Source organism: Geotrypetes seraphini, chromosome 7, assembly GCF_902459505.1.
Source record: "Geotrypetes seraphini chromosome 7, aGeoSer1.1, whole genome shotgun sequence".
Classification (NCBI taxonomy): domain Eukaryota; kingdom Metazoa; phylum Chordata; class Amphibia; order Gymnophiona; family Dermophiidae; genus Geotrypetes; species Geotrypetes seraphini.
In genome coordinates this window covers 43,269,649-43,282,102 of record NC_047090.1, presented here as the reverse complement: position 1 = coordinate 43,282,102, position 12,454 = coordinate 43,269,649, and the positions used below count along the sequence as shown (strand labels likewise).

The following is a 12,454-nucleotide window of genomic DNA, read 5'->3' as shown; positions in this document are numbered from 1 at the left end:
TGGCTTGTAAAAGTAAGACTTTCCAGGTTACATTACATTGCATTAGTGATTTCTATTCCGCCATTACCTTGCGGTTCAAAGCGGATTATATAAGAGTTGTCTTGAAGTTACGAAATATACAGGCGGATTACATAAGTATTGTCGTGAGATTAGGTAATACATGATGGGTAAATTTAACATTATAGATTTGATAAGGAGTAGATAGTATAGTAGATGGAACTTGGGAAGGATCTGGTCATGTTAAATAGGTTTTATGTATTTTTTGGAGAGTAGGGTTTTTGTTTCTTTTTTGAAGGTTTTGTAGTCTCTGGTCAAAGACAGCAGATTGGTGAGTTGTCTGTCTAGTTTTGCTGCTCTGGTGGCCATTAGGTTGTCATATAGTTTTCTTAGTTTGACATTTTTGGTTGATGGGTGTGTGAATAGTGAGTGGGTTCTCCTGTGTCTAGTTGAGGTGGATTGAGTTAGTCGGTTGTTTCAGTAGGTTGGACTGTCTCCGTTTATAGCTTTGAATAGTAGGCAGTAGAATTTGAAGTGTACTCTTGCTTGTATTGGGAGCCAGTGTGAGTCGTGGTATGCCTCTGTGATGTGGTCGTATTTTTTCAATGAATAGATGAGTCTTAGGGCTGTATTCTGTATTGTTTGTAGTTGCTTTATCATGGTTGCTGGGCATGGAAGATATAGTATGTTGCAGTAGTCTATTAGTCCAAGGATAAGAGATTATACCAAAAGTTGGAATGGTTTCCTGTCAAAGAATTTTTGAATTTGTCTTAGGTTTCTCATAGTTGCGAATGATGTTTTTATTAAATTGTTGATTTGTGGTTGCATGGTACAGCCTCTGTCAATCAGTACTCCAAGAAGTTTTAGCATGGGTTGAATGGGGTATGAGATCGAGTTTATTACTAGGTTTGTTAAGGTTGGGGTTTTGCTGTTTTCTAGGAGGATAAAGGGTTTTTTTTTTTGTCAGAGTTAAGTTTTAGTTTGTGTTCTGTCATCCATGTTGCTACTGTTTTGAGTGTTCTGTGTATTGTGCTTGTCATGGTGGGCACTGGATGGTCGAAGGGGAGGAGAATGGTGATGTCATCTGCATAGCTGTAGGAGGTTAGGCTATGTTTGTCTAGGCAGGAGCTGAGGGAAGCTATGTATAGGTTGAAGAGTGTGGTAGAGAGGTGATCCTTGGGGTACTCTGCATGGGTTGGACCATGGTTCTGATTTTTCTTTGTTTGTTTTAATCCTGTAGGTTCTGGATTGTAGGAAGCCTTTAAACCATGATAGTACCTTGCCTGAGATTCCTGTGGAATCTAGTGTTTGTAGGAGGATGTCATGGTCTACCAGGTCGAAGGCTGCGGAGAGGTCTAGTTGTAAGATTAGTATTTTCTTGCCTGTACTGAGGCACTTCTTATGTTCTTATGTGTTGTCTAGCTGTGTCCATGAGTGTTCCTATTAGGGTCTCAATGCTGTAGTTGGTTCTGAAACCAGATTGTGTGGGGTGGAGTAAGTTGTGGTTTTCTAGGTATAAGGTTAGGGCTTTAGCTACCGAGGCCTTCCATTAGCTTGACGTACAGTGGGATTGAGGCTATGGGTCTGTAGTTGGATGGTTGGTCTGTTGTTCCTTTGGGGTCTTTTAGTATCTGAGTTATGATGGTGTCACTGAGGTCTTGTGGGAAAAGTCCATCTATGAGTAAAGTTTGTATCCATTGTAGGAGCAGGGAGCGGAATAGTGTACTGGAGGTTTTCAATAGGTATTATTTGCTATCGAGAAATAATCAATCCTTGAGAAGGACTGATGAACATGAGAACAAAATGTGAATTCTATACCTTTTGGATGCAGAATGCTCCATATGTCTTTCAAACCACACGTTTTCATCAATTGTAGCATATTCTTATCTGATATACTAGAAGCTCTCAGAGGTTTTCTATCTAAAACTGGATCCAGGACAGAATTGAAGTCGCCCGCCACAATCAAATTAGATAAATCATGCTCCACAATCACACTCTGCAACTCTTTATAAAAGGGAGCATTATTAAAATTGGGGGCATAAAGATGATTCTGATAGCTCCTCGGTGGCTCAGACAACATTGGTTCTCCCTTCTACTTCAACTCAGCAAAAGAGAACCTCTTTTTCTACCAATATTTCTCTCTGCTTACAGAGTCACGGTTCTCTTCTTCATCCCAACCTGCAGTCTCTACATCTGGTTCCATTTGACATAACTTCACACCTTCAGTTTTCTCAAGCTGTCAGACATTTTAGAAGCTTCCAGATATCCTGTCACCAGGCAATTTTACAACCACAAGTGGACTAGGTTTTCCGCTTGGTGTGATCTTCATCACAAGGAGCCTCAGTCTACATCCTTGTCTTCAGTTCTGAATTATCTTTTTCAATTATCTCAATCTGGCCTCAAATCCACCTCCATTAGAGTCCATCTCGGTACAATTGCTCTTTTCATCAGCCACTAGAGGGAAACTTCTCTCTGCTCATCCTGTGGTTTCCAGATTTATGAAAGAACTTTTCAATTTCAAGCCACCTCCAGTAGTTTGGAATCTTAATGTTGTACTTGCTAAATTCCTCATTGCTCTCACGTCTGCTCGCAGAGTTAGCGAACTTCAAGCTTAGGTAGCGGACCCACCATTTACAGTTTTCCATCATGATAAGGTGGTACTACGCACCCATCCAAAATTCTTACCCAAAGTTGTTAGAATTACATCTCAATCAATCTGTTGTTCTTCCAGTGTTCTTTCCCAAGCCTCATTCTCATCCTGGAGAAACAGCTCTTCACACTCTGGATTGCAAGCGTGCTTTGGCCTACTATTTGCAAAGGACTAAATCACATAGATCTTCTCCACAGTTTTTTGTCTCCTTTGATCCAAAGAAAGAAGTGGGGGCATCAAGTTTCCAAGAGAACGATTTCCAACCGGTTGGCTGCTTGCATCTCGTTTTGTTTTGCTCAGGCTGGGCTGCATCTGGAGGGTCAAGTCACAGCCCACAAAGTTAGAGTTATAGCAACTTCAGTAGCTTCCTTTAGAACCACTCCTATTGAGGAAATCTGCAAAGCTACTACTTGGTCCTCGGTTCATACATTCACCTCACATTATTGTCTGGATTCCTTTTCCAGATGGGATGGCCGTTTTGGCCAAGCAGTATTACAAAATGTATTCTCCTAATCGCCATCACACCCACCATCTCATTCTGGTTAGCTTGAAGGTCACCCATATGTGAAAATTTGCTGCCTGCTTGTCCTGGAATAAAGCAGAGTTACTTACCATAGCAGGTATTATCCAGGGACAGCAGGCAGATATTCTTACAACCAACCCACCCCCCTGGTTGGCTTCTTTGCTGGTTATCTGAACTGAGGAGATGCGCGCCCTATGTCCGGTGGGAAGGCACTCACGCATGCGCAATGTGGTCAGTCGCAAACTTTCTAAAGTTCTTTAAGCAAGATTGCTTGTGTAGCTGTCCGCATTGGGGCTCCGTGGATGATGTCACCCATATGTGAGAATATCTGACTGCTGTCCCCAGATAATACCTGTTATGGTAAGTAACTTTGCTTTCTTGCAATTAAGAGTGGGAGTCTTCCACATGTGTAGGTATTGTGATTTTGCTTGTCCATGGAAAAAATGAAGTTGCACATCTATAACAGGTGTTCTGTTTAGACAGCAGGTTGCAGTAGTCATACTTTTCTGCCCATACTACCCAAGGTTAAGCATACTTTTGATTGAACTGAGAGACTCCGAGGAGAGCTGTTTGCAAAGGAGCGCTCTGAGCTTTGGGACAAGATCAGCTTGACTCTGTCAGGTGTTGACCTCGCACGTGTGGCTGTTGGATCCTTCTATGCAATGCTTCACTTTAGAAAACAAAATTATTTATGAAACAACGCAAAGAAAATATACAAGCATTTCCATGTAAGACTGTAAAACTTATTTTTGGAAGAGTACTACTACCCCATTCCTAGCTTGACCTTATATGTCTGTTGTCTAGTTAGATAATCTGATTATTAAAGAGAAGGCTGAGCACCAGATAGTCATGCTCTCTAGTCTATGTATGAGGTCTGTTTAAAAAGTTCCAGGGCTGATTTTATAAAAATTTATTAAATAATCGTATAACTTATTCCATTGGCTCTACTTTTCCCAACGTCGGTTCCACTTCTGGAAACAGTCCTTAAATGCATCTTCAGGATTTCAAAAGGTTGCTGTGTCAAATTTTGCTTTGTCTTCAATGGTGTTAAATCACTTTCTTTTCTGCATGGATTTAAGTTTAGGAAACAAGTAGTAGTCAGCAGGGGCCAAATCAGGAGAGTAAGGTGGCCGGAGAAGAACTGACATCTTGTTTTTTGTGGTTGTTCTGATCGTAGGTCAACCGTGTAACAAACTTTGCCGCAACACGAGACATCCCCAACTTCTCTGTTAGAATGTTGTGGCATGAACCAATGGACATGTTGCATTCCTCTGCCAATTCTCTAACAGTTAATTGCTGATTAGCGTGCACAATAACCTAATTTAATCAACATGATCATCAGTTGACATTGATCTTCCAGTTTGTGAATTGTATTTCACTGATTTCATGACATAAGAACATAAGAATAGCCTTACTGGGTCAGATCAATGGTCCATCAAGCCCAGTAATCTTTTTCACGGTGGCCAATCCAGGTCACTAGTACCTGGCCAAAACCCAAAGAGTAGCAACATTCCATGCTACCGATCCAGGGCAAGCAGAGGCTTTCCCCCATGTCTTAATAACAGACTGTGGACTTTTCATCAAGGAATTTGTTGAAACCTTTCTTAAAACCAGCTACGCTACCCACTTTTTTTGAAGTGTGAATACCATTCAAAACACCTTCCATGACTCATGACATGTTCCCCATATGCCATTTTCAACATTTCATAAGTTTCTCCACTAAGAAAGACTTGCTCAACAAATCTCTGGAGACGGAAGTGGTTCCTGGGGACTGGAGAAGAGCAGATGTGGTCTCTATTCACAAAAGTGGTCACAGGGATGAAGCAGGAAACTACAGGCCGGTAAACCTGACTTCGGTTGTTGGAAAAATAATGGAAGTGTTGCTGAAAGAAAGAATAGTGAACTTCCTAGAATCTAATGGGTTACAGGATCCTAGACAACATGGCTTTACTAAAGGTAAATTGTGCCAAATGAACATGATTGAATTTTTTGATTGGTGACCGTAGAACTGGATCAAGATGCTAGATGTAATTTACTTAGATTTCAGCAAAGTCATTGACACGCTTCCTCATATGAGGCTCTTGAACAAACTTGAAGGGCTGACGTTAGGACCCAAAGAGGAGAACTGGATTAGAAACTGGTTGACGGACAGACGCCAGAGGGTGGTGGTTAATGGAAGTCACTTGGAGGAAGGAAAGTGGAGTCCCTCAGGGTTCAGTGCTGGGGCCGATCCTGTTCAATATGTTTGCAAGTGACATTGCTGGAGGGTTAGAAGGAAAAGTTTGCCTTTTTGCAGATGATACCAAGATTTGTAACAGAGTAGACACCGAGGAGGGAGTGGAAAACATGAAAAAGGATCTACAAAAGTTAGAGGAATGGTCTAAAATCTGGCAACTAAAATTCAATGCAGAGTAATGCATTTGGGGATTTAATAATCGGAAGGAACCGTATATGCTGGGAAGGGAGAGGCTGATATGCACGGATGGGAAGAGGGACCTTGGGATGAAAGTGTCCGAAGATCTAAAAGCGAAATAAAGTGCGACAGGTGGTGGCTGCTGCCATAAGGATGCTTGGCTGTATAAAGATAGGCGTAACCAGTAGAAGAAAGAAGGAGGTTTACGACAAAAGACGTTTGAGGAGAGACTGGAAGCCCTGAATATGTATACCTTAGAGGAAAGGAGGGACAGGGAAGATAGATTCAAATGTTCAAATACTTGAAAGGTATTAACGTAGAGCAAAATCTTTTCCAGAGAAAGGAAAATTGTAAAACCAGAGGACATAATTTCAGGTGTGGGATACTCAAGAGCAATGTAAGGAAATTCTTCTTTACAGAGAGGGTAGTAGATGCCTGGAATGTGCTCCCGAGAGAGGTGGTGGAAAAGAAAATGGTGACGGAGTTCAAAAAAGTGTGGGATGAACACAGAGGATCTAAAATCAGAAAATAATAGTAAATATTGAAGAATTAAGGCCATTACTGGGCAGACTTGCACAGTCTGTATCTGGTCGTTTGGTGGGGAGGATGTTCTGGGGAGGGCTTCAATGGCTGGCTGGGAGAGTGTAGATGGACTGGAGTGAGCTTTGACAGAGACTTCAGTAGTTGGAACCTAAGAACAGCGCCGGGCAGAGCTTTAGATTCTTGCCCATAAATAGCTAAAGAGAAGAAGAAGAAAAAAATAAATCCAACAAATTTTTAGATTGAATCAGGTTGAACAGGCTAGATGGACCATTCGTGTCTTTATCTGCCGTCATCTACTATGTTAATTTAAAAGATAACTTTACACTATAGCGCTGCTCACTGAGGTCACATATGATGAAAAATAGCTAATCAGGAAAACACTCTTTCACAAAATCTGCTGTAGCTTGGAGACAAAAACATATCAACAAATGGAAAAAAGGATGTTACTCATGAGGGTTCAAGCTACACGATGCCGCCATGCATGTCTCAAAAGAACTTCCTGTTGGTGTGCAATTGAACTTTTTGAACAGACCTCCTGGAACTTTTTGAACAGACCTCGTATATATCCCAAGCCTTATGGTAGGAGATAATCTTACCATGTTTTCAGGCAATAAAGACCAACTTCAGATTAGAGGTCTGCACGGGAACGGGGATCCCGCGGGTCCCGCGGGGATCCCGCGGGTTCCCCCCCTGGCCCACGGGACTCCCACGGGGACGCCCCCTGGCCCACGGGACTCCCACGGGGATGCCCCCCTGACCCACGGGACTCCCCAAGGGGACGCCCCCTTGCCCACGGGACTCCCACGGGGATGAAAACAACCTACCTAAATTCTGGCGATGCAAGCATGCAGATTACAAGTCTGGCGTCGTGTCGGGAAATAGCCATGTTGAGCAGTGAGCTCAGCACGTACACAGATGAAAGCCTTGCTTGCTGATTGGTCCGGCGGCCCCGCCCCACCGTGCCGCCGGACCAATCAGCATGCAAGGCTTTCATCTGTGTACGTGCTGAGCTCACTGACTCAGCATGGCTATTTCCCGACGCGGCATTGGGCTGTTTTTTGTCATTTCGGGTGGGGGATGGCAGCGGCAGCAGCAGCCTGAAAAAGAAAATCATCCTGGCCGGGTTCGGTTGTCATGCTCCGGAGCTTCTTACAGCCTTCCTAATCTCCCTCTTCCCTTCTACCTGCGGCTCTCTTCGGCAACTCAGCAGCAGCTTCTGACGTCGGGGCCTACCCTCTGCGAGTCCCGCTTGTTTCAACTTCCTTTTTCCAACAAAGGCGGGACTCGTAGAGGGAAGGCCTCGATGTCGGCAGCTTGTCTTGATCAACCGCTGCTGACGAGTTGCTTAAGAGAGCCGCGGAGCAGGGGGGTGTTGCCTAGGTGCAGGTAGAAGGGAGAGGGCCAGATGCAGGACTCGTGGGTGAGGGAGGAGAAGAGAGAGGGGAGAGAAACAAAAGGAAATATTTCATACTGGGTTGGGCCGGAGTGGAGGGAGGGTGGAAAGATTCTGGCTACAGGGTGCATTAACAAAGGAAAAGGGGGAAAGCTGAAAATGGAGATAGTGACACAAAGAAGAGAAAGGGTAAGCAGGACCTTCTGAATAAGGATAGAGATACAGAGGGGACATGAAGAGGAGGTGAAATAGAGACATAGAAGTAATGCTGAAAAAGTGTGTGTGGGGGGGGGAGATAAAGACATTGAAAGGGCAAATGGTGAATATGGGGTAAAGACAAGGACAGAGACAAATGAAGATTCTGAAAAAGTGGTGAGATAGGGATATAGGTGAGATGGACACAAAGAAGGGTGAATGCTGGAAAATAGGTGGAATGGTAATTCTGACAGACACAGAAGGGAAATGCTGGATCAAGGAGAGATGGGGCTCAGGCTGGATGGAATGAGGAGAAATGCCTTGTTGGCCCGGAACTTCCTCTCCTACGTCAGAATTGACGTCAGGGAGCGGAATGCTGGTCAGCGCGACGCTTCTGCAGGAAAGCTTGGGACAGCGGTGGCTTGGGGACTATTCCCCGATGGCGGTGGCAGCAAACCGAGTGGCTTGGGGGAGGGCACGGAGAAAGAAAGAAAGGGGGCAGACAGAGAGCCAGAAAGAAGGGGAACAGGGAGACAGAAAGAAAAAGTTGGGGGAGAGAATGAGGTCTGGAGGAGAGGAAACATACAGGAGGCTGAAAGAAAGGAAGAAAGATTGGATGCACAGTCAGAAGAAGAAAGTGCAACCAGAGACTCATGAAATCACCAAACAGCAAAGATAGGAAAAATGATTTTATTTTCAATTTAGTGATCAAAATGTGTCTGTTTTGAGAATTTATATCTGCTGTCTATATTTTGCACTATGGCTCCCTTTTACTAAACCGCAATATTGTTTTTTAGCGCAGGGAACCTATGAGCATTGAGAGCAGCGCGAGGCATTCAGCGTAACTCCCTGTGCTAAAACCTACTATTGTGGTTTAGTAAAAAGGGAGGGGGTGTATTTGTCTATTTTTGTATTTTGTTACCGAGGTGACATTGCATAGAGTCATCTGCCTTGGGAAATGTATATGGCAGATATCTTTGTTTTGTGTTCAAAAGAAAAGGAAATGCATTTCTGGTTTTATTTCTACAGTGTTGAAGTACTTGTTGGCCCTTGCTGTGACTGGTGGGGATCCCCAAGCACCGCCAGCAGAGGACCTCTTCTAGAGATGGTCAGAACTCCCCTCCACCAAGCGCAGCAGTCGCTGGCAGCATCCATGAGCCACTGAGGTGCCAGCATCTGTGACTCAGGGACGCTACTGCTGCCTGCCAAGCTTGGCAAAAGGGACCCCAGGCCAACTGCAAAGGAAGTCCTCAGCTGACAGTTTGTGGGTTCTCATCAGCTGAGTATTTATATTTTATATTTACATTAGAGGTTCTGGTAGAAACCCATTTACAAAGTATGTATTCTTCCCAATTAATATTTCCAAATTAATAGTCTCTTTGCTTATTTGTAAATGGGTCTCTACCAGAGCCTTTAATTCAGTAGCATAATTAAATAAAATAACTATTTCTGAAGTTTATAGGGAAGGATGGTGACGGAGGGGATTCCTCGCGGGGACGGGTGGGGACGGAGGGGATTCCTCGCGGGGACGGGTGGGGACGGAGGGGATTCCTCGCGGGGACGGGTGGGGACGGAGGGATTTCCTCACGGGGAGGGGTGGGGACGGAGGGATTCCTCACGGGGACGGGTGGGGATGGTGGGATTTTGGCGGGGACGGGTGGGATTTCTGTCCCCGCGCAACTCTCTACTTCAGATATGGAACATCCGCTTTTATCCAATGCTTTGTCACAATGATCTTGGGAACTGTGAAGATATGTATTGCTAACTTGTATATGTCTTTAGAGATGCCCACCACTCTATAATGAAGTAAGCAACAAACGGCCCTTAAGTGTATTTAGCAGGTATAAAATCAGTTGATATATAAGTTTCTTCCAAAAGAATTAAACAGGACAGGACCACCATATATGGTAGAAAGTATTCAATTCTCACAATTATGACAACAAGAATGCTTCACCTTCTAGTATATTTCGTAGAGAATTAATTTTTCAACAGGCCGTTTTAAAAAAAAAATGTGACCTAGGGAAGAATTTTTATTCATTTTTCTTTGATATCTGCTTAACTAATGCAACTTTTCCCTTCCTTAGTATTTAGATAAGAGACTTTAAGAACAGATTTCTGTTGTTCTATTTATATATAATAGCAAAATAACCTGATCTATAATTCACAAGTGATGTAGTTACAGTAGTTTTAAAAGTGTTTGGTTTCTTGTTGCACCTCTTAAGCTGAACATTTGTCACCAGCCATTTTCAAAACTACTAAACAGTTGTTGCAGCCCAGTTCATTTCAAGATAACTGTTTTTAACTGATGCATGGCTTATGTGATCTGCCACCGCCATCTCTACCATTCCCTTCCATGACATGTTTGACATTGCATTTATTTCAATATTCATAATATGGGTTTCCCGAACTGACCTTTTTTGGTATGGACAGAATCTAATCAGACAAGCACACTGTGATGCTTTCAGTAACACATTTCTTCTGTTCTATGCTGTTATGGTGGGGAAATCTATTTTAGCATTTAAAGTCCCTTTGTGAACAAACTCTTCACTCTTTCTTCCTCTGTTAACATGTTTCCCCATAGTTCCTAATCTTTTAAAGATTGTTTTTAATGAAGAGTATTTTTAATTAGCATATTCTGTTCTGGTATGTATTCGGCTTTAGAATTTTTTTTAAAATCTTGACTGTCATTGTGCACCAGTTGCATTTTGAATATTTTTTTTCTAACACCAACCTCTGCTATTAGGTGTATAGGACCAATCAATGTGCTGGTGAGTTTGTGGTCACTTTTCCTCGGGCTTATCACTCTGGATTTAACCAGGGCTACAACTTTGCAGAGGCCGTGAACTTCTGCACTGCAGACTGGGTATGTTTTATATCTATTGCAATGATAATTTAGGAAAATTTGTATTGAACTGTAGAGTGCATGGATCTATCATTCTTGCAGAGTTATATAAAACTAGTCTTTAAACCCGTTACATTAACGGGTGCTAGAATAGATGTGTGTGTCTGTCTGTCTTTCTTTCTGTCTCTCTTTCCTCCACTGTCCACCACTACCCTTTGCCTGCTCCCCCTGTCCAGCAGTAGCCCTTCTCCCTTCCTTTTACCTTCCCCATGTCCAGCAGCACCCCTTCCCTGCTCCCCCTGTCCAGTAGCAGCCCTTCTCCCTTTGTTTTACATCTCCCCTGTCCAGCAGCACCCCTTCCCTACTCCCCCTGTCCAGCAGCACTCTTTAACCTGCTCCCCCTGTCCCTCTTCTCTGCTCCCCCTATCCAGCAGCACTCCTTATTGCTCCCCCTGTCCCTCTTCCCTACTCCCCCGGTCCAGCAGTGCTCCTTACCTGCTCCCCCTGTCCAGCATGGTCTTCTTTAAAGCGGCCTGATGAGAATCGCAGCCGGCTGTAGTGACCCTCACAGGCAGCTCTGCACCTCGATAGCAAGTTCCTTCTGACGCGATCGCGTACGTCAAAGGAAACGTGCTACCGAGATGCTGAGCGGCCTGCAAAGTTTTCTACAGACGGCCATGATCCTCACCAGGCTCCTTTGAAGAGAAGCGGCGTTGGCAGCGGTTGGTGAGTGAGGGGGGGGGAGTCTCCGGAGTGTTCCCTGCCGCCGTGTTCTACAATAGAATTTGGCCACTGACCAGAAAACATGGCGACAGGGATCACGAAATCCTAAGTGCGCATGCGCGCTTAGGGTTTTATTATATAGGATAATAGAATTAGCACCATTTTAAATTTGGTAGCAATAGCTTATGGATAAGGTTAGTTGAAGATTTCTGGTGAAAGCCATTGACTGTGCCCAGCCTTTTTATCAATCCCAGGATGAGGTGAATGAATTAATAAGATTTTTTTTTTTTTTTTTGTAACTCAGTTCTTATCTAATTCTTTACATTCATCTACCGTAACACCCAAAAAAGCAAATATATGTTATTTTTGTTTATGGCAATTGAATTATAAAGGCTTGTGAAAGATACATAAATGGATTGTACTTAAGGTTGAAGTGAAGATCGGCACTGCTGCTCAAATGTTTCAGAATGGTGCTAATTCAATTTCTTTGTGTGTCTATTACCATGTTTTCCATATAAAGTATAGGTACTCCAATTAATTATTATAACAAAATAGCACTGTGTATTTTAATGATTTCAAGTAAAGATTAATACAGTGGTACTTTGGATTACGAGCATAATCCGTTCCAGGAGTATGCTCGTAATCCAAAATGCTTGTTTATCAAAGCAAAGTTCCCCATAGAAAATAGTGGCAACACCGAAGATTCGTTCCAGAACCCGGGGTTTGTACTTGTCGGGTGCCAGGTGCTGCAGCGCCGTCTCCTCCATCTGCCTTCTCCGTCCGTCATCCGAAGAAGAACCCCACAGTGCCGCTTCAAAGGGATGCTTCCTCCATCCGCTGGCCAGCCCTCCACATCGGATGCCCCCCGCATGCTGGAGAGCCCCCATGCAGCCGAGCGCCGCCCCACCTGCACGCCGCGCACAACGCCGATGATTGACGCTGTGCGCATCACACGCAACATGCAGGCGGGACGGCACCCAGCTGCGCAGGCCCAGACAGAGGTCCTCCAACCTGCGGAAGGCACCGGATGTGGAAAGCTGGCTGGAAGACGGAAGAGGAATCCCCTGAAGTGAACCGGGTTACTTGCAAACTATATATATAGTCCGCAGGTTGGAGGACCTCTGTCTGGGCCTGCGCAGCTGGGTGCCATCCCGCCTGCATGTTGCATGTGATGC

At 44.1% G+C, this 12,454-nt stretch overlaps 1 protein-coding gene across 1 annotated transcript in view; it reads left to right on the top strand.

Moving 5' to 3' along the window:
- The window catches only part of KDM5A (lysine demethylase 5A), a 374,123-nt gene that overhangs the window by 191,050 nt on the left and 170,619 nt on the right, over positions 1 to 12,454 (top strand). Inside the window, 1 exon segment of the mRNA XM_033952792.1 lies at positions 10,458 to 10,577. Within this exon segment, the coding sequence (XP_033808683.1) occupies positions 10,458 to 10,577 (120 nt within the window).